At 40.6% G+C, this 22,799-nt stretch overlaps 4 protein-coding genes across 5 annotated transcripts in view; 2 read left to right on the forward strand and 2 right to left on the reverse strand.

Annotated features, from left to right (window-relative positions):
* The first annotated feature begins 1,778 nt into the window (after positions 1 to 1,778).
* Positions 1,779 to 4,154, forward strand: Ctu1 (Cytosolic thiouridylase subunit 1). 2 transcript variants are annotated; one of them, XM_089593595.1, is made up of 4 exons: positions 1,779 to 1,844; positions 2,245 to 2,471; positions 2,566 to 2,770; positions 2,871 to 4,154. In XM_089593595.1, the coding sequence occupies exons 2-4, from the start codon at positions 2,262 to 2,264 to the stop codon at positions 4,106 to 4,108; spliced, it is 1,653 nt and encodes a 550-aa protein (XP_089449721.1). In that variant the 5' UTR covers positions 1,779 to 1,844; positions 2,245 to 2,261; the 3' UTR covers positions 4,109 to 4,154. The 2 variants fall into 2 exon arrangements, with proteins under 2 accessions (XP_089449721.1, XP_089449720.1); XM_089593594.1 differs by having other exon boundaries at positions 1,787 to 1,844; positions 1,932 to 2,471.
* LOC106645686 (protein preli-like) lies at positions 1,781 to 21,337 on the forward strand. Its single transcript, XM_014361600.2, has 4 exons — positions 1,781 to 1,844; positions 20,430 to 20,611; positions 20,732 to 20,948; positions 21,060 to 21,337. The coding sequence occupies exons 2-4, from the start codon at positions 20,520 to 20,522 to the stop codon at positions 21,288 to 21,290; spliced, it is 540 nt and encodes a 179-aa protein (XP_014217086.1). The 5' UTR covers positions 1,781 to 1,844; positions 20,430 to 20,519; the 3' UTR covers positions 21,291 to 21,337.
* Mul1 (mitochondrial E3 ubiquitin protein ligase 1) lies at positions 4,232 to 5,884 on the reverse strand. The gene is made up of 5 exons (XM_014361598.2): positions 5,509 to 5,884; positions 5,230 to 5,435; positions 4,955 to 5,139; positions 4,659 to 4,863; positions 4,232 to 4,589 (listed from the first exon to the last, which is right to left on the reverse strand). Exons 1-5 carry the CDS (start codon positions 5,611 to 5,613, stop codon positions 4,265 to 4,267), a joined length of 1,026 nt encoding a protein of 341 aa, XP_014217084.2. The 5' UTR covers positions 5,614 to 5,884; the 3' UTR covers positions 4,232 to 4,264.
* LOC106645685 (uncharacterized) overlaps positions 15,115 to 22,799 on the reverse strand; it is a 34,949-nt gene continuing 27,264 nt past the window's right edge. The window contains exons 2-3 of the mRNA XM_014361599.2: positions 21,568 to 21,888; positions 15,115 to 17,018 (exon numbers count right to left, since the gene is read on the reverse strand). Of these exons, the coding sequence (XP_014217085.2) occupies positions 16,633 to 17,018; positions 21,568 to 21,888 (707 nt within the window). The 3' untranslated portion in view covers positions 15,115 to 16,632. The remainder of the gene's footprint in view (positions 17,019 to 21,567; positions 21,889 to 22,799) is intronic.

The raw sequence follows: 22,799 nt of genomic DNA on the forward strand, positions 1-22,799 counted from the left end.
ATACGTGTGTTTTAGGCGGCAAGTTATCAATCTATTTTCTACCAAAAAATCGACCTCCTATGTGTTTGTACTTTTGAAGATATATTTTCAAGCATAAGATAAATTGTTAACTTGCCGCCAAAAACACACGTATCGTTATTTTTCTATTTTATAGCTTTCTTATCAGTTGCGGCTGGTTTATAATTGACTAAATGGCTCTAATCCTGAATGCTCTGATTGAGAATTTTAGGAGCCACTTTTGGCCAAAAAATAAAGACCGCTAGATGGCGCTGATCCAAAATAATTATTGCTACTTACAGTAAAGTCACTTTATTAGTTATGAACCAGCCGCAACGAATTTTATGAATAGATAATAAAAAGTTAACATTTTTTGTGCTACTTGCGGCAAGTTTACAATTTATCTTTTACCTCAAAATCGACCTCCAAAACCATCAATATTCTACTTATCTTAGATGGCTCATAAAATCGACAATATTTACAAAATTTTGATACTCTAGACCTTTTACGATTAGATTCGTTCACCTTACAATCCAGGGACGGTCCGGGACAGTGTGGGCGAGTCGGAGACGAATAAAGTGCTCTTCTCCGATCTCCGATCTCCGATCTCCGATCGTCCCCGATCGTCCCTGACCGCACACGATGCGCAGTTGCACACGTTAGGTTAGGTTAATGCTTATGTAAACAATAGTTTGTAAATAAAGAAGTGCAAATACAAAAAAGTTTGTTTACTTTTTATCAATCATTGAAAACATTGCGTCTGAAATTACAATATGTAAACAAGGAAAGAAAGATACTTTTCTTCAGAACAGACTTTTTTAATAATGTATACTCAATAAGTATTTGGGTGGTAGCACGTCGTCGTCTTTTATTTAAGCCTATCTTGTAACTCCTATTAAAAAGGGGACGTCAATATTGTAAGTTTATTTCGAGAAATATTATACCTATGTGTATTTCTATTTCTGTTCAGCAAAAAAATTGTTAAATACATTATTTGCGCTATTTTTGATGTTAATTAAAATTTTTTTTTTTTTTCGAGCATATAATACTTATGTAACTCATAAAACGTGTTATTGAAAGCTTTAATGGCTATTTTTGCACGACTTTACATGTATTACGTTCTTTTGGATTAATAAATACACCATACAATTTTATTTTATGAGTTCCAAAATTTATTTCTTACTACCTCGATACCATTTCTGATAAAGTGTTAATACGTATCCATATTTTTGTATTTTATAAAAATTACGTTAATTGTAACCCAATTGTACAATTTTATCATGGATTCAAAATTTACAATTCGTTGAAAATTTACTTGTTTTATTTCCTTTGAGGGAGAACTATAGCTCTTTTTTTTTTTAAATAATCGTTCTAACTTCAAACTCTGCGCAGGCACTTATTTTTGTTTATCTTATTATCTTATCTTCACATTATTGTGGAAGATTATTAAGGTTATGAGATAATAGAACACATTTCTGTTTGACGTTCGTGAAAAACTTTAAAATACAAAAATAATACTTATCAGTTTAAAGTGTGTACAGTTTGATTTTATTTTCTTTATCAAAAGTTGTTCATAATAGTAGAATTGTAAACTACAAAAATTGTTTGTTTTTTAAAAAAATAGTTGTCAGTGTGATAATTTGAGGTTAGTTTAAGACTCGTTTATTTGTAACTCAGTACATAATTTTATGCAAAGTTGTGGTGAATAAAATTTCAATTTTCTTTATTCAATATTCCTTAGCAACGACATAGTTCAATGTACTTGTAACATTTGCAGTCTGATCAAAGTTGACAATATGCCAGTTATCTGTGACGTTGAAGACTGCAAAAACCCAGCTGTCTTAAAAGTAAGTTTTACAAAATTTATATTGCTGAAAAAATTTTCCACAAAAAAAAAGAAAAAGAAAGAAAAAAAGATCAATTAAAATTCACAGAGACCAAAGTCTGGGCATGCTATGTGTAAGGAATGTTTCTTTTTAGTCTTTGAATTAGAAATACACATGACCATAGTAAATGCACAATTATTTAAGAAGGGTGACAAAGTTGCCATAGGTGCCTCAGGAGGCAAAGACTCCACTGTGTTAGCCCATGTTATGAAATTGCTTAATGAGCGTTATGATTATGGACTGGACTTGTTTCTCTTATCCATTGATGAAGGTATTAGTGGATACAGAGATGACAGTCTTGAAACGGTTAAACAGAACAGAGATGATTATCAGTTGCCTTTGAAAATTTTGTCCTACAAAGACCTTTATGGCTGGACGATGGATGAAATCGTTTCTCAAATTGGTAACAAGAATAACTGCACTTTCTGTGGAACCTTTAGAAGGCAGGCACTGGATCGAGGTGCAGCTTTGTTAGGAGTTGACATGATTGTCACTGGTCACAATGCAGATGACATGGCTGAAACTGTTCTCATGAACATTTTCAGAGGTGATTATGCAAGGTTCTCCAGATGTACAAAAATAATAACAGTAAGTATTTAAGTATTCACAAATCATCAAGCTATGAGTATTTTCAGAAATAATTTTTCCTGCACATAGTAAATAATCTGGTCATTTTATTTAGCAAGGGGAAGGAAGTATTCCAAGGTGCAAGCCACTGAAATATGCATATGAAAAAGAAATAGTTATGTATGCTCATTACAAAAATTTAGTATACTTTTCTACAGAGTGTAAGTATGCTCCCAATGCATACAGAGGATACACCAGAGAATATCTCAAGCAAATCGAAAGAATTAGGCCTACTTGTATACTCGATATCATTTACTCTGGTAAGTATTATTTACTGCACAAGAAGATCTAATAACAAAAAAAAAGAAAAAAACTATTACAGGTTTTAAAATAAGCCTTGATTTGTTTTTGTACTTTTAGCTGAACATTTGGTGTTCAAAGAAAGCATCAAGTTACCAGAAAGACGAACTTGTACTAGATGTGGATTTGTTGCAAGTCAAGAAATATGTAAAGCTTGTGTTTTATTGGAAGGATTAAATACTGGTAATCCCAAGTTGGGTATAGGTAAATCAAACAAGGCTAAAAGAGCTATGGGCCTCAAGGTAAATGATGGCTCAGAAAATAAAACTAAAACTAGGATTGAAAAAGGAGTAAGTAAGAAAAAACTCAGGCGAGATGAAAAGAGACAAAAACAAGCAATGATGTGTGGGGGATCAGGAAATGGAAATTGTAGATCTGGTTGTGGATCACAAATTCCACTCAATCTGCAAGAAGAGTCGCTAAATTCTGAACCAACGTGTAACAACCCTGATCATGAAATAATAACTATTACATATTTCTCAGAGTGGCTCGATGAAAGAAACTTTGACAATCTCGTAGCTTTCAAAGATCCTAAATTTAATAGTGACCGTGAAGAAGAGAAAACTTGTGACGATGACTGTCCATACAAAACTTTAATTTCTGAAAAAAAATTAGATCCTTTAGACGAAGCTTGCACATCTGGCAATCAACCAATTGCTTTAAATTGCAACAGTGAATGTACAGAAGATGACCAATCAACTTCAAATAAAAAAATTGGAAGTTCATCATGTAAATCTGAAGAATGTTGCTCCCTACCTTCAACATCAACTTCTAATTATGATGATGTATCTGATACTACCATTAAACAAGAAGCAAAGAAAAAAAAGTGTCGATGCCCTCCCATATTACTAGAAAATCCAAACCACCCAGAAGTACTGGTTGATGATGAAGATGATGATTATGGGATTAACATCCATGTTTTTAAGTCGTTAATGATTGCTCAGTATCCAGAAATTGTAGATGAGATTAGACAACTGGAAGAAGAGGAGTCTAAGACAAAGTCGAAAAACATGAGTACTGAACCCACATTAGCATCTGAAGATAAAAATGACGAAAACATTGTACATAAACTCACATCAAAGCTTAAACAAGTCGTGATTCAAGAACCTACAATTCAATTTAATACCGCGGAAAAAGAAATGCCATCCATTACTATCAAAGATAAAAGTGCTGAGTTTCAAACAAGTTGTGAGCAGCCATTGGAACCGACTGTAATAAAAGCAAATCCATCAAGAAAAGGAGCATCTCTTGTAACGCCAGAAATGATGCACAAAGCGCCAAACAATTTAGATTTTTAACTGTTGAATTCTAAATGTGTATATAATGTTTATAAAAAATAATAAACTCACGTAATTTTCGAAAATTTTTTTTTTTTTTTTTTTTTTTACTTTACATTTAAATCACAAAAATATTCCATGATTTTTATAAAACCAGATATTTATATTGTTCAAATCTTATAAGTAAGCAGCGTTTTTTTGACTAATATAATTTCGGCATATCGGGCAGTTTGTAGAAACATCGAGGGAACAGTCTTCGCATAAACAGACGTGACCACAGGGTATTAAAACGATTTCGCGAGGATTCGAGCGACATACGACGCAGAGTTGATCCTCGGGAAGATCCTTGTCACGCACTTTTTGCCGTCGCTCTTTCCGCGTTGCTTCGAGCGATTTTCGCAATTCATTGGCTACTCTCTGCTCTTCCCTATCTTTTAAATAACGCCTCAACACCATACCGCCGATAAACAATCCAATTGCACCAAACATTAGACACAACCACCTGAAACAATTTAAAATTGGTGATACTGCAAACTTCTAATAACTTGAAATTTTTTTTTTGAAAATTCACCTATATATTTTTCTGCGATCATCCAACTTTCGTAAAAGTGAACTCAAAGACATTGTTGTGATGTAATATGGTGTGCCATTGACAGGTGGCTGTAAAACCAATGAATCTGATTTTGATAGTGACTTTGTTAATTCGCCTATTCCAGTGATAATGGAACCTTCTCTCAACATTTCTTCTGTAGACTGAAGTCCTCTTTGCCTGTGCCCTGCATTGATGCACAATTTAAGAATAGTGATGAGTTTCTAATTTTCAGCATTTTAAATCGATACAATGGGTAATCATAAAACAATGTGTACCTGTGAAAAACCCCCACAGATAATCAACAAAAGTTGGTGCACTTGGCTCAAAGAAATCCGATATTGTTTCCAAATCCAAGATCTCAGCCGCCATGGCATCGACTACTTCAACTTTATGATTGCCCTTTCCGAGAACAAATGGTACAGAGTTGTAAACCTCTTGCATCGTGTGTTCCTGATCGGACCTGCAATAATGATCACTCGCGTTACACACCCAAGTGACAACCATACACTTATTGTTGAGTCAAGAGTAAATCGATCATCATTTTATATACCAATAACCAGAAGTCGTCCTGACGACAACATGCTCCTTAACACTAAGTTTCTGTATAACACCAGTAACGTCTCTGTTATTGATGCTGTGAATGGGCTCACCAATAGGCTTGACAGCACCCCTTATTGCCACGTAGTCAATTTTATTTCCTGCACTGTTTTTCACGAGTTCATTCAAATTATCTCCCACTTCGTGAAACTCGGCACCCTGAAAAAAAAAATTAATGAGCAGACGATCATTCCAACTCTCGTAGACGACGAGAAAAATCTTTGATTCTCACCTTGACAGCGGCAATGGAATTCTTGCAGTAAAAGTACTGTTTAAGACAGATACTAAATATGATGCTGTCGACACCCAGAGCGATGAATTCGCCGAGGTAATCCATGACGAGGACGCAGAAAAGAGGACTAGAGATAGGGGACGACGAAAGATCGGTTCGTCGTTTGGTTAGGTTAAGACTACTGTTTTGAACTTGCTCGGTTGCTCCCGGATTTCCATTTTTTTATTAACACGCGCGGAACGTCACGATCCGCTCGCTCGTCGTCTTTCTCCTCGCGTGATCATATTTTTACGTGATTTATTAGTATTATAGGAATTTATCACTTTTTTTTAAGTTACCTTTCTTATGTCATATTTTTTCGCGATTTTGTGGGAGCCCAATAGTCTGTATTTGTATATACATATATATGAAAATGGATATGCAAAAGGTGAATTTACATGTAGCGGTTTGGCGTAAAGTAGGGCTTGCAGTTACATAAAAACAGGTCGTTTTGTAATTATTATGCAGTAATGCATATTGATCACATTGAATTCAAACCGTTTTTGTCAGCGTAATGATAATTAATTTAAAATAATCACTGTGGTACATTTATTCAATAATATCTACATGTTTTTCGAAGAAATTTTTTTAATATAACGAGTCTTTTGACAAGTAGTTTGTTTTTCGGAGCCAATTAATCAATTCATTTTATGGTAAAAACATTTTAAAAGATGACGTCTTGTTTGGCAAAATTAAAAACTGCATTCCATTTGTTGTTTTTGTCTTAAACGCTCGAAAAAGAGACTGAATTGTAATTTAATGTTCCGAAATTTTAAAAACAGGTAAATTTATTGCAGTACAAGATTAAAAATTCGTGTGTTTTACATTGCACGTACTCGCCCAAAACAGAGACATCATCTCAAATTTGTAAAACAAAAATAACTGTTTGGGGAAATTCGAACTTTTGAAGTACTTTTAAAGCCTCTCTGCGGCTCGTTGTCCCTTTTTACGTTTTGAAGCCCGCCAAGAGTCCTTCAACTGGTATAACGACCTTCAAAAAGTTTTGGGTCCTTTTGAGTCCCAAATATGTTTCTTTGAATATACACACGTAACTAACAAATTATTTGATGCAAGCGGAAACATTTGTTTCAGCGAGTCACAATATTTTTGCGGTATTTTCATTGCAAAACACCGATGACTTCACTTGGACTGGATCTCAACATTTTTTGTCCAACAACAACTCGTCCGTTGAAATATTTGAAAAATCAGTTGCACCTTGATTTTGACCAAACCAATCAAACCCGATCAGATAATGATAAAATTTCCCATCCAATTTCATCGATAATTTAAAAATGAATTTCTGAATCTATTCAAACATTTTTTGAGCTCAAATAAGAATAAAAAAAATCTTAATCACTTTTTTCGTTGGCCCTGTGTATTTTTTGTGGTACATGTCGTATAAATTGTGAAACTTTGAAAATTTTTCACTCAACAACTGCATAGTAGAAACCGTCACGTAAATCATTTTATGGCCCAAAATGTTTAACTGCGCACGAATACCCGATAATTGATTTTCACTGTCCACATTTGAAAAATCGAACCAATCGATCGGCAAAAAAATCAATCGTAAAACAAACAATTCGCAAAATTATTTTATTCAAATCCCATTAACTTATGCTGAATTCGGTGCACAAATACACACGCGCGCGCGAGCGTCAAGATTTATAGCTGCTCGCTTATAAATTAATAGCACGCGAGCCACGATCGCCGATGAAATTCGCTCGGGTGTTTGTATTTACCTGGCCAACGGCGGATAACGCGCATCCGGGGATGTTTATTCCGATGTTGTTGAATTAAATGTCACGGCGGAAAGAAAACACACACAAAAACCCAATGGGAAAGTTTTAATTTTGACTCGAGCGGATGATTTAACGAGTCTAATGGTCACCCCGCATATACATATATTTATGTGTACACACGGAAGCAAAATCAATTTCCCCAAAAGCACACATTTGGAGGGCGGATAATCCAGGTGCGTTCTGCGCAGTGCCTATATCACAACTTCCATCTCTTGCGGATCGTCGAGATGATCGAGAGGGAAAAAATGTGGTTTTTGATTGGAAACAAATTACAAATGACCTCCAAACCGAAGGACGAACGTTTCGGGCGTTCGAAAGAAGCAAAACTCCCGAAACCAAGGTTGTCGGATGCTCTGTTTGGTTCACTCGAAACAAGTCATATCCCGAAAAAAAAAAAACAAAAAGCACCACCGAGTATAGCTTCCGTTCGAGGTTCGCGTGTAAATAACTTAAATAATGTTTGCTATACCCAAGCAGAGGATTCCCACGTGTCGCCGTAAAGGGAAAATCGTAAAAATCGCCCAAAGGTACACACGAGAAATAGAAAACGGACCGGCTGACAGGACGAACGGGGGTATGTACAGGCACACGTGCTCGCTCGATGGGGGGGAGGAACAAATTCACCTCTCGGGCGGTATATACTTGTTTACCTGCACTGCACTGCTGGAAAACCAGTTTTTCGAAAGCAAATAGCTCGATCATTTTTTTCTCCGCCCCGACCTTTTGTCTCGTTCGCGTCTCGATCTTCTTCTTCTTCTTCGTAAGTATCCGTACGTCTTGGGTTTTGCCGTATGGCTTCGCAAATTTGTTCGGAGGAATCTCGTTTTCCCGGGAGCCGTGGCGGACAATGCCGAGACTGTGGCCACCGTTTGCCGAGACGTGCAAAGTTTTCTTTTGCTCGGCGGCATTTTCCCGGGGAAGGATTTTTCTTTCCCCTTTTTTTCATGCCAATCCTCTGCTTTGGAAATGAAATGCACAGGGATGAGATGGTTACCAACGGATGAGGTAGAAGGACTTTGTTTACGGTGGAGGTACACTTTGTAAATTCATGAGTGAGGTTTTCGTGCACACGTTTTACGCAATTAAACTATTTGAAAATCATTTGAGGCGACAGTTAAAAAAAAAAAATTATTTCTCTTATTTGATCGTATACGAGAGCTTGTGGAAACGTGAACTTTCTACGAAGCTGAAAACTTTTTTCCTTCGGAATGAAATTAGTTTGTCAACTTACGAGTTATCTCGATACACATCATATGCATAAATTTATTCTTACTTGCGTAAGTATAGGTATAAGGATGGAAATTAATTTACCTACCTCGGGACGTTTACTGCGGCCGTCCGTAGAAAACGTATAGACTTCCCTCTACGTACGAATGTATAACTACCAAGACATTGTTCTTGTACACTTTGTTGTTAAAATAAGCGATTGAAAACAAAAAAAAAAAAAAAGATTTTCATTGCTATAGAACATTGCAGCAAAAGTATAACAATGACAAACAACATACGATCAATCATCATCCGCGCGCGTACACACACGTCGCACACGCAATGTGTATATATAAAATGAGTCGCTCGAGCGCATCCGCATGCGAATCACAAATAACAATACCTGCACGAGCGTTACGTGTAATTAAATATTATAAGCGATGCATCGACGGATGATACGATCGGGACTGTCGCCGTCCTCCGTCCTCGTATATTGTTAATCCCGACACGAGGAGAGCAATTACGCGGTTGTTAGTCCATCGCCTTATACACTTACGAGCCGTTCTGCAAATAAGGATATTCGAGACACACCTTCGCAGCAGAGTTTTGTCCATCGATAAATGGCAAAATTGGAGAGTACATTTCTAGATTGGCCTTTAAATCAAAGATTGCGGGGCTCACGAAAAATCAATAACTGGGAAATGATTTAAAAAAAAAAACAGTTGTTTCTGAGATTCTTCCACGAATACGCGTATGTACGAATTTTTCCACAGCTCCAAGAACATGTGGACCATAAAAATCTTTGTACGTCGAAAGCGTGTCTGAAAAGAAAATATCTTTCAATCTCGTTACTGAAGTATAAAAAATTTTCGTACATAATTGTCCGTTTAACGTATTGTTTGTGCTCATCCGCGTGTGTAATATGCTTTTAAAACGCATTTTATATATACATGACGTGACGAGTGACAAACGGCCTCGTTTAGCCGCGATTATACCCCGATACGATCAAGAATATTCGAGCAGTGGAAATAACACTACCGATCACCTTTGTCTTGCGTCTCCTTCTCTTTTATTTTATTTTATTTTTTGTTTTTCATTAATTAAATATACTCATCTACTTGCCCCTTTGTTTTGCACGATCTCAGCTCCGGTTTGTCGCAACCTATAGCTGTGCGTACAGTATACACCTTACCGCGCATCACCTCCTCTCTGTGACAAACGTTTTCCGATCCTACAACATGTACTTATGTTTTATAAACGCTTGTATGCACAGGTATACCCATGTACATATAAATACTTGATAATATAGGCATAAGCTCAATAGAAGGAGAAACAAAAAAAAAAAACACAAAAAACTTCGTGGTAAGCAAAAATCTGTAGTTGCTCTTTTTCTTCCCCGAATTTCTCTCACGCTGTTTAATGGAAATGGAGAAGCACGTAAGATACAGGTAATATTTAGATTTCTAGAGACGCTATTTATAGAACTGATCGCAAATCAATCGATCACCCGATAATCTGTATCAAATCCGACACGCTATCGCTCGAGTACAGAAATAACCGATGTGCCCTTATTTGGGTGTACAAATGATACCTACACTTTTAAAAAAAAATGTAATTAAAAAAAAAAAAAAAAAATCAAATTGAGATTCGTACGTCTGAAAATTTATTTCGAAAAATGTATGTAACTGTAGAGTATTTCATACTTATATACGCACACGTGATTGAGAATTAAAAAAAATGGTATACACTGTAAAGTAAAATTAATAAATTTCGTCATCGTGACGTGTACTCGTAGATCCACGATTGCAGCGACAAAATCCAAATGAAAATCCAAAGATCTAAGTTTGAGCATTGACATTTGTTCGACTCCAATTGGGGTATCAATCACATGCTCGAAGGTACATTAAATTAACAAATTTTTCCAACCACTGCAGACAGCATCACCCTACGTATCCTATGTACTTATCTTTTATGTTTGAACTCGGATCACGAGTTCTCAGACACCTCCGTAATCCCCCAACAGCACTTGGGCAAACACCTCGCAGCTGCAGGCAACCAACGTCACACCGGCACATATTATACTTACACTCAAATATGATGCACGATATAATTATATACGGGTACATGTACTTACATTTTGTTTGAAAGTATATATATATACAAAATGATGTGACATATTTTTTGTTCGCACGACTCATATACCGAAGAAACCTGGTACCTACTTGTAGGCATTAGAGAGCAACAGCAGGGCCATTTTATCATCCGATTACTCGCTCTCTCGATTATTTCCAAGGGCTTCCCCGCTGTACCATACGTGTACAGCTGCCCGACTCGCGACATCTCATACCCTTGCACCGGATCATCCCTCGAGCCGATCTTTGATGAAAAAAAAAAAAAAAAAAAAAGAGCGCGAACTCTGTCAATGTGCGTACACGCATTTACAGGCCTCGATGGTCCTCAATACGGCTTATAAACGGTCGCGCGATTGACGCTAAAAGCCCCACAAACTCCCTTCTTCTTTCGCTAAGTATCCGCGGTACGCTAAATTAAAATTTACCCTCGCCCCCCCTTTCCATCCGTCCAGCTTTTGGCGACCAAAAAAAATATATATCCCGCGGACTGACGCGTTGCGTGCTGTTACATAGGTATATATACGGAAAAGGCAAAGTTGCGACTCGAGACGCCGGAACTTTTATCATTCTGACAAACTTTCGGATTTCGCGGAGCTAACAAGAGTCGTTTGTTCAACTTCTCCTCCTCCTTGCCCTCCCCCAATTTTTCTTTTTTTTTTTTTTTTTAATCGAGCGAAAGCTTTTATTTTTGGCTGCGAGTGAAGCAATACGCGGGACACAAAAATAAAATAAAAGCCATGGGAGTAACGTAAATCGTTGCTCTTTATCTCTGCGCGTAAGGTTTTTCCCCTCCTCCCCCTTCGGCCGCGTGTATGCATCTCGGCTCCCGTGTGTACGTAATACGCTCAGCGTCGCGAGATACCTTATCGCTGTGATGTCGAGTGACATTGCAGGGGCGCATCGGATGGTAAGAGTCACGTCGTCGTCGATTAGTGTATATATATATATATATATATATATATATATATATATATATATATATATATATATATGTACGAGCTCCCAGGCTTTGTACACGAAAATACTCGAAATAGTTAACACGGAATTTTCAAATAACTGTACGTACATGCATGGTGAATTTTTCACTAATATGTATTGAATTCGACGCGAACAACGGAGAGGGAAAAAGGCGCCTATAGTTGCCGATTTTTCGAGGGGGGAGGAAAAAAAAAGAGCGAAAGTTCAAGAAACGCTTCAAAGATAATCCACCACCTCCATGTATATTATATATGTATATGCATATACCTTGAAAAAATACGTTATCCAACTCACGTATAGTGGTATATAGCCCTTCCCGCGTGAAGGGCGAAAAAGGGGGAGAACAGCGGGAAAGAGAGCAAAAGAAAACGGATCCTTCCCGCACGATTTGCCTTCCACTCCCGGCTTCCGCTCGACAACTTTCTTTTTTCTCTTGTTTTTTTTTTCCCCCACCCCCCTCTTCCTTCCCCCAAGCGCTTATCCAAACCAAGGAGCGCCAACGCGATCGCCGATAAGCTAATTTCACGACAGATTACACGCGAACGACCTTCTCCTTCGTCTTTTCTTTTCTCTTTCCTTTTGCCGGTGGGTATTTTTACGTAGGTGCATAGTATACACCGGGGAAAAGTCGAGCGTTGGTAATACGCGGGCTCTAGTTTTTCCTGTGCATACGTCCCCAACGCTGTTACATCAAACAACCGAAATCGTGAGTGTACGCTTGAAAATTGAAAATGAAGATGTACGCTTGTGTGCAACGTCTCGCGAGAGTTTTTTTCTTTTTCTTTTTTTTTATTTCAAGTACGATTTATTTGCATTTAACTCGAGGTACACTGCAGTATGCAGAATATCCAAAGTATTAAATAAGTGTATCTACGTAATACGTATATAAGTACATATCTTTGTGAAAGAAGAAAAAAGAAAAAGTGACGATCGCGAAAATCGGCAATGACCTTGTAAAACCGATCTCATGCTTTACGCGGCAATAAAACTTTAATCCCTGCAAGCGCGTTATCGCGATTACCAAGAAATTTATTGTTATGTCGATGAACCGGCGCTTCGACGTAATAGTCGATTACGACACAATAAGCGCGTATAAGTAAAAAAGGAAAACTTTTTTTTGTTCCGCGATTTCTTCACTATATTATGTATTTACATCCTTGACTATTGACATTGACCGTCACCTACTTGCCATATAAAACTGTATACCTATACCCGCGATTTCGCAACGTTATTAATTTGGACGCGGTCCCACCTGCCTTATTCTTTCCTGCTTTTGTTGTGCAACTTTGTTGCTAATGTTTGTTCGGCCTTTTTCTCTCGTCATCCTCCGACTACTGTATACCCGGAACATTTTCGAAGATAGTACACTTACCGATTTCATCCGATACTGTGATTTTCGTCCTTTTGTTTTGATCACATGCATGTAGAATGTTGAATGGAATTTTTCCAAAGTAGTGACACGTAGGTCCAAGCGTTGAATCAATGCTTACCAGTCAATTTCATAAAATTGTGTATGTATTTGTATAAACATTCGGAATCCTTGGATTATATACTTACTTTTGTCTACAAAAATACAAACAAACATCATCGAGGATCGTGCGAATAACAAGTCGTGGGATCGAATGATCAAACGTAAGTTTATTATCTCATCGACAAACAATCATTAAAGGTCGATCGTCGCCGACGCACATTATTCTTCTTTGTCTTTATTTTTTTTTTGGTTTGTTTTCTTCTTCTTCTTCTTTTTCTTAAAAAACAGCTTCGCGCGTATAAAAGTACAAAAAATAATTTACCGACGGCGATCGCGTCACTCTTCATTCTTGCATACGCCACCCACACCCACACACACACACGCACACCCGCGAATTAACGCGCGAGATAACGGCGGTACATAATACGATAATCGCACAAACAGCCTCCCGCAAACCTCCGTGCCTGCTTTACGTTGTACAGGTTAATTTTTTTTTTTTTTCTTTTTCGGTTTTTTTTTTCTCTCGTCATGCACAGCACACGCCACGATAATCGACAATCACGCGCTCCACGCATGCCCCGTTACTATATATCACAAAACGCGTGATCCAGTAAGCCCACCGAAAATTGAAGAAAAAAAAAAAAAAAAAAAAGTAACCGATGTTCCTAATTTCATATACGTATGTACCTACTGTGACGTAATATTATATATACATGTACACATGAACGACTAGTTGAGATCATACGCGATGCTTATTATATGTATAATATATACAAATGTGTACACGAGGCAATACCGATCGAAACAAAAAAAGTTCGAGCTGGTTGAGAAAAGCTAAAAATGATAGTACTTACATACGTTACGCGTTGTATAATATATGTGTGTACGTAAAAGCGCTTATCGGAGGTACGCCGCGATAAGAGTGCGTCGAGCTTACTTCGCGGGAGAAGGGTGAGGGAGAAAAATAGCGCGAGAGGAGACGCCGGTAAGAGTGATAGCGCTTAATTCGTTTTTCCATTCCCCCAGCCCTACCCTCTTTTACACCTACAGTTTTTGCTTCTTCTTCCCCCTTTTTTTTTTTCTTTCTCCCAATAGGCTGTGTATACGTTTTATAGGATGTATAAATTGGTTTTTTCTTTCAAATGGTCCTCGTTTGGTGCCTTTTTTTTTGGCTCGTTCATTGTGTACACGCCATTTCAACAATTCCTTCTTACACTTTTCGTATGCAACATATTTGTTCGCCAAGCACCTACGCAAGTGATTTTTATAAAATTTCTCTCATCCGGCAACAAGCAACACCTCTCGCACTGACATGCGACTTTCGTTTCGTTACAGGCCACCATTACCCGCCGAGTCTGCTCCATTTCCACCGATAGAACGCACAGTACAAAGGTGAGTGCGATCTATACACGTACGTCGCACCGAGGCGTTGACAAGCCTTTTTTTTTTTTTAATTTTAGCGGTCAAACTTTTTTACAACCTCAAACTCGGATCGCCTGCACTCTCGTCAGCCGCTTAACGCCCAAACGCTGCGGTGATTAAAAACTTGCCAGCGAGGAAACAATAACAACGCACGCGATGTTTTTTTTTTTTTTTTTTTTCCAACGCGAGGTCTCGAGGAGACGGGGAGGAGGGCAAAAAGCTCGATTTCGAAGAGCGAGTTCGGCATAGCCGGCCAGCAAAGAAGATGAGTTTCGCGCTTGGTATATATATATATACACGGACACCAACACTTCCGCGCGTGTAATATCGCGCGTGGGAGTACGTGGCTTTTACGAGCTCCCGCGTCCTCGGCGTCGCTGCGCGTGTATATATATATTGTATACAACGTGTGTTATAATATATATGTGGCTGAAAAGATAACGGCAGCAAGTGTCTTTTCGGCTCTTTACTTTTTACGTTTATGGCGGTAAAAAGTGCTATATATTTACACAAGCTTTATCGATAACTAGACACACACCGCGCGTGGTTTTTTTTTTTTTTTTTTTTCCATGCAACAAAATTGCGATCGTGCGTTTATGTTTAATTGCTATTACTTGTGGGTACACGAGTATGCATCAAATGAAAATGTTGTCGAGCCTGAGTTTGGGTAAAGAAAAAGATCGGCAGCGAAAACGTGCGCTCGGGGCGCGGTGCGTTTATTTATAATTTCGGCACTGCAAACGTGTTGGATTAAATTTAGGTTCAGCCCTCGCGTGGGAGCGGAGACCATACGCGAATATTGCTGGTTTTACGAGCAAGAATTTTCGTTGCTCCGTTCGAGATTCTTGCTGCCAGAAAAAAAAAAGAAAAAAATCGACTCTCGGCTACACCCACGAATATACATCGGCACGCGAGATGCGATTTTTGTATTAAAAAAATAATGCTCGCTGTGCTTTTGGGCTCGCTTTTGTAAACAGTGACACACGCCGTGGTGTCAATGTCATACCGATCTCCAAGGAAAAACAACAATAATCGGGCTTCCTCGGTGGACAGAGAGATGAGCGCAGACGAGTGAGTTTCCACGGCAGTGATTGAGGTCAAATGCCAAGTCGTCGCACAGTCGCCGGTCACCTCGGCTCTTCCGACTAAACGAACATTTTTTTTTCACTGCATTGTTTTAAATCGCTTGATGAACGATCGAGGAATTTTCATGGCCCACCCTCTCTACGGAGCACCGACTTTGGATTTTTTCGATCTGCTGCTGCCCACGCAAAATCGTTACATGGGCATTACTCGTCCCGTGCCCGTCTCGTACACCCATATATATTACATATAATTGATGCCCATCGCGAACGACACGCGAAAACCAAGCGATCGTTGGATACCGATTTATCCCCGTAAAAGCCTTACTAGAGAGTATCGCGAACAAACTACAATGTACTCCGTGTTAATCTTCGCCTTGAAAACAATCGGTCCAGCTCCTGAGCTCGCTATACATACACACAAACACACATTGGATTCTCTCGAATTTACAACTTTCCTCGCGTGAAAGATCTCGCACACCATTCATACATATATTATACGCAGAGGCACCTCGTCTAAATACGATCGCTATATTGCTGTACCATACTTGTGTGGCATAATCATACAGGTTTGTGTGCTTACAACTATAGCTGCTGTTAAAACACAGCACCACGCGCGCGCGCTTACGGGTAGTGCACGATACACGATTCAGATGGTCGCGGATCGGTGACACGGACGAAGCCCTTGGTTTTCCCAAACGGCCCGTACTTCACTTCCCGTTCTCGGCGTGGTTAACCGTCGGGGCCGCTCGTCGTCACAGCACGCTCCCGACCAGGTCGCCGTTGGCCCCGGCCGGCTCGTTGTCCAACCCGAAGATCGGTATCCTCGTGGCTGTCGATCCTCCCCGGGGCTCGATGCGATCGTCACCTCTGGCCTCGTGGTCGCGCTCGCCACTGCGGGCCCTCCGCCGAGAGGAGGAGAGGACTATGGATTGCAAAAGCAGTAGCCTCGTGGTGCCCAGCAGCCGTGATCTCGCGACCACGAGGACGTGCTTCTACGCGGGCGCTCGCGTACCCGGGACTTGTATCTGGTGGGTTGGCTGGGCCGGCTGGTGGTGGATCGGCAGGGTGATGACGTAGATGTCGAGCTTCTCGCCGTTGGCGCTCTTGTCGGCGACCTCGGCGTAATTGACCGAGTCGTAGGGCGGTGGGGCGAATAGGTGGTAAGGCGGTGGTGGGGACTCGCTTACCGGCCGGACGGTGCTGTTGATGCCGGCTTCGTCGCGCCGGCCGGTGTAGGGCGCCGATACCGGCCGGGCGCCGCGACGGCAGCACCACTCCGAGCAGCTGACTATGAGGAAGAAGGCCACGAGGCCGCCGAACGAGCCGATGTACCACACTATCGACCAGGGATCCAGGGCACTTTGGCTATCGAGACCATCTGAAACAGAAAATCATGGTCCATTTTTTTTTTTTTTTTTTTTCCATTCGCTCTGGCTCTATTTGTTTTACACCAACAAATGTTAAAGCAGGTGCTACCTAAACAATATATACGCAGGTATGAATACATGCTAATTATAATTATCGGCTGGAATTTTTAGCTTATCTTGCAGCTTTTTTCGAGGCGTGTTTGAAGAATACATGTGTGTATACTTAACGAGCCAAATATGATACAATTATGCCTACATACATGCGCCTGGAATGGTACACTATTTACGTATTGGCTGAAAATGGTGGAAGTTTTTTTTTTTTTTTTTTTCAAATACCTACTCATTCAAGCGCATTCAAGTGGTTGCTTTGTTAGATGTCGATCCGAAAATACCATCCAATCGAAAAAAGTGCAAACGATTGATGAGACCAGCGGCGAACTTTTATCCTTCGAGCGTTTAAATAATAAATTTTATCAATTTGACGAATTGCCTTGATTCACCCGCAGCATTTACGAACAATGAAAACTTTACTTGGGTACACACGTAACGTAGTTGCTAAAAAAAAAAAAAAAAAAAAAATAACTGTACAAACGAGGCTAGAAACTTTTACGACTCCCCTCCACCCTCACTTTGTACCTATTGCGTACACATCGCGTGCATTGTGTGCTTGGCACGTCATTAGGTCACAAAACTTCGTGGAACTACATCAACTTGCTTACGTTTTATAGTTGCTGCAAAATGAAGTAACGAAAAAAAAAAAAAAAAAAAAAAAAAAATCTACGCATGGGAACATCATTGTTTTATCTGTACAACAAGCAACGCGCGTTCTCGAGATACATATACATATTACATACGGATGTATTTACGACTTTTTTTTTTTTTTATGTATATGCACGAGCGTGCAAAGTTACACCAACGCCTTATGGAAGTATAGCGCTAGATTTTTAAAACAACTCGTCAAATCTATCGGCACCTCCGTTTGCTTGCACACTTGTACATGTATTTATGCGATAAAATTTCAAAAAATTACACGCCAGTTCTTTTATTTCACGAGTGTTGTACTTTTTTTCATTCCTTTTTCGCGCCTCTCTTGGTTTCTATTTTTTTTTTGTCGTTCTCACACCTGCAAATGTAAACAGACTCACTTTCCGCTGTGGCGATTTGTAGATGTGTTGATAACACACGCGCAAACAAGTGAATGTCGTCCAAACGATGGGATGGGGGGGGGAGGCGGTCGTGAAAAAACGACGACTAACATCTTGTACAACTCAATCAAGGCGAAGTGACGAAATTCACCGCAAACTGATTGCGCTTGATATATTGTAAAGCTGTAAAAAAATACTTACATTGAAATCCTTCGATTTTACGAGCTTCAAATATACGTTTTGATTTTAATTTACGCAAATTACTGGCCGTGATTTAAAAACTTTACAGCACTGCACACGAGACATTAAAATGGCGCAACGAAAGTTGTTTTGTTTTTTTTGTATATATATATATATATATATATATATATATATATATATATATACATACAAACACTCATCCAAACGTTTACACGCGTACATTGACGGTTTCGAGGAAAAGCTCTGTGGTAATTTTTTTTTTTTTTTTTTTTAATTTAACGATGGTCATCAACATAAAACAAACAGCGCGAACACGATGCGATTTCACCATACACCGCGGAGTAACTTTAGATAAAATGAGCAAAAATAAACAAACAACGAGTTTAATTTATACATCGGTATCCATGGCAACCGATGAATAACGTGCACTTTATAAAAACACCCATCGATGGGGTAAAACACATACAGTACAGATATATTTGCAATAGGATTGTGATACATGTAATGAATTGCGAGGTACGTGGCATATTGAATCGAAAGCCGGAGGCGCGATTTTCGCACTACACACCAGGAACAAGCGAGTTTACCCAAAAACGAAAGAAATCCCATGGTATACTTGATGTGTGAGCATTTCGAGGAGGAGAGGTGTCCGCGAGGGACGATCGTGCACTTTCCGCTGAGAAATCAAAGAGGTGTACCCATAGAGGTAAAAACCATTCCACCCACTTATACATGTATGTGGGTGTGTGTAGGTAGGTATAATACACACACGGAGGGACAAAAGGCCGAGCAGCGGAGGGTGGGTGGACGAGGGCACTCCGGGGAGCGTGTTCCGCTCGAAAGCGGGTCTTCGGAGGTGACGAGGCAATGACTATATACACACACGGCTCCTAGAGAAAGACGCCGACAGCATCTCCTCGCCCGTGCATGCACCCTCGCTGCAAGCTAATTCACATAAGAAATGACCGGGAGGTAGGGGCGGCCCGGACCGTCCGGGGAATCATTAGCGCGCAAAACAGCCCGAAGGGACTCTCTCTCTCTCTCTCTACATGCTAGTAGTGATGCCACTGTCAGACAGAGAGACAATGTAGCGGGGCATTTCTGAAAAGGCAGTCGAGGCAGCTGCAGCCGCTCCTTAACGGCACGATGGGGGTGTGGATTCTCGCTTTCGCTGCTCCCCGCTCTCTCGTCTAATCCGATTTTATTACAAATGGTATATCTGTTGCGCTCGCGTGAGTTTGATGTTACGACCGGCGCGATATTGCGCGAGACGCGCCGGTATTATGCACACCCGCTCGCCATCTCACCTCGGCTTTTTATTTCCCCTTCATTTTCTGTTGTTCAGCGTTAAATTGCAAATAATACAAAATTGCAAATAATACAAAATCAGTGATGGGTGTGTGTCATCATGAATATATGTCGTTTGGAAAAACGAGAGGTTTCGGTGCAGGTGGTGCACATAAATACGATGCATACGGTAAAAGCTCGGGGGTTTTATTCAATTGTAATACGTATATGTATCCAAGTCGTTGTGCCCCGTTTTGTTATTTATACGGTGAGGTTTATCAAACTTTTTTTAAACGCGTGCACGTGCTTTTTTTTTTTTTTTTTTTTTTTTCTTTTTAGTCGCGTTTAACGAGATCTCTCTTTTCACCGGGGGAGACGCGTAAGAGTACAACACAAGCGCTCTCACTTTGCCAACTTTCAAGTATTACAGAGATTTCAAAGGTTGCTTAAACGAGTGCGAGGAAAACTCCCGGGCCATGTGTACGTTAAACATGTTTCCCCCATCCCCCGCGAGAATAATTTAATTTCTAAATTTTGATGACGGGCAAACCCTCGTCGTGAAAGCCCCATCGCGTATAATTGTGGAAGCGCATAGGTATTTACGTGATATTTATGAGATGATCCAAGTGACTCTATGTCAAGTTTAGGTTATAAATATATATATTATGTACTCTTTTTGTTTCCCAACACATACTTGTTTCGGGACTGTGACATATCTACTCTATAAAGTGTTTACACGTACAGCCTCGAGCTTGTTTTATCGGAAATCTTTGTAATTTGTGTTCACAGGGCAGGTACACCTAAAACAACTTTGATGAGTACCCGAGTCAGCTAGGGGAGAGCTGCATTTATTATACTGCAAAATTACGCGCCACCACAATGGTCAAGTACTTCGAGAGCAGCACGATTTTTCACTTCACGTGGGAACAAGTCGCCCAAGGATTTTGGCGCAGATATCCAAACCCCAACAGGTACAACCAACCAACCAACTAACTAACTAACTAACTATATACCTATGAAAGAAAAGAAAAGGATTTGCGAACTTGACTGGCTTTTTTCCCCCCTCCTCCGTCCTACGTATACACATATAGTTCCCACGTTCTGAGCGAGGATACGATCTCGAGGGAGATCAGGGACCACAAGCTCTACTCCAAAAGATTGCTGAGCAAGACCAACCGGGTGCCTAAGTGGGCCGAGAAATTCATCAGCAAGAACAACAGCGTCAAGATTCTCGAGGAGAGCATAGTCGACCCCGAGGAGAAGGTCCTCATCACTTACACGAGAAACTTGGGCTACACCAAAGTCATGGTAACAAACCTTATCTCTTTTTTACCTTTGCCTCGATCGCCATGAAAAAACTGATGGAACATTTAATGGCCCCCTTTTGTTTTTTTCTCTCTGCCTTACTGGCGACTCCAGAGCGTCGTCGAAAAGGTGGTGTACAAGGTGGCCCAGGACAACCCGGAGTGGACCGTGGCCAAGAGATCGGTGTGGATCGAGAGCTCGGTGTTCGGCTTCAGCCGGGCCATCCAGGCGTTCGGGCTCGACAGATTCAAGAAAAACTGCATGCAAATGTCCGCGGGCTTCGACCACGTGCTCACCCGCATGTTTCCCCATTCCGCTAAACTAATCAATTCCGAGCTATCCTGAATCATTCCTCGTTTTACTTTTGTATCGTTGATTTGTAGTTTATGATGGTTAAGGTGGACAGGGAGGGGGGGGGGGAGGCAAACGAGTGCTCGACAAGGCTGTGCGCGCACGAGAGATATTTTACCGTGATACACAAACCTCGTGGACCGACTGATTCTATGATATTGCTACGATAAAGAGTACATTTGATCAACAAGTATCTCCAAGTGTTGAACAGTTATTTTTCATTCCTATACATATATACGTCCACCAAAGCCTCCCCGGTCGTCTTACTCACCGTCGGACAGGCCCTTGTCGCGGTTCTTGTATCCCTCGTCCTTGACTCCCCTCTCGGCCTCCATCATCTCGAACTCGTTCATTTTCGTTTTGTGCGGCAAGTCTCGGCCGTCAGCGTCGGGCCCCCGCCACACGGCGTAACCGCCGTTCCTGTCCTCGAGGTCGTACTCGTCCGAGTCGTCGTCCCGTTCGAGGGAATCCTGCACCAGAGTCGTCCCGTTCATCCGCAGTCCTGCCACGGCTGCTGTTGCATTCGTTGCGTTTGTCGCGGCAGTGGTGGTTGTCGTCGTCGTTGCTGCCGACAACGGACCTCGCTCGGCCTCTAAAACATTCAACAACCAGATATTCTCGGTCAGCATTACGTATAATAATCATACGAGTACATGGCGAGGCTTTGTGATTAAAATTGACGATTCACCATCACCCGTACACGTTTGTTGAAACTCGGGCTAATTATGTGCTGGCTAAATGCGATCATTCGGCCAATTGGCTTCATCGAGACCGATACGCGCCTACTTGCGGTCAACAATTAAAGCAAGACAAAATAAGCTATCTGATCTGATGGTACGAAGAACGGAGCGTGTATCTAAAGTTGGTGATCCTGTGCTGCAGGGTTTATTTACGAACTACGTCCTACAACGTGCAACCGATTCGCGTGACCCGATAACGTCACTGTATACTCTTATGTACACGCGAGAACCGCAAAAAACGGGATAAAAGTGCGCGCGTCAAACCTTCCCGATGCATACCTATACATCCGTGTACAATCCACAATCAAAGGTACGTATATTTATAGCGTAGAGACAATGTGACGCGTGCCACGCTCGTATATACATGTGTATCGGTACAGTAACTCACGCGCGCCAAAGAGGACCACATAAATCAACCGCCAACCGAGAAGGAGCCTTCCGTTGTTCCCTCTCGTTTTTTTTTTTTTTTTTTCCTTCAAACTCCTTTCCCTCTTAATCCACGGAGATGACGGCCGATATTGAGATTTATCGAGGCTGTAGCCGCCTTGAAACCTTCTCGAATTAAGTGGCATTATACGGACACGTAAGTACGGCGTCTACCGTCTAGTTAGAGCGGCCGTTCTTTGTCGCGGCGTCAATTAATCGGTGTACGTATTTTAAACTACGTCACACAGCCGAACGGGACACGATGACGCGGGCGCCTTGTACAATACATATGTATGCCTACGTGTCCAATATCGGTTTTAGATGTGTGACGTATAAA

Source organism: Copidosoma floridanum, unplaced genomic scaffold (assembly GCF_036245765.1).
Source record: "Copidosoma floridanum isolate Cflo_tuat_1 unplaced genomic scaffold, Cflo_Japanese_pri ptg000019l, whole genome shotgun sequence".
NCBI lineage: Eukaryota > Metazoa > Arthropoda > Insecta > Hymenoptera > Encyrtidae > Copidosoma > Copidosoma floridanum.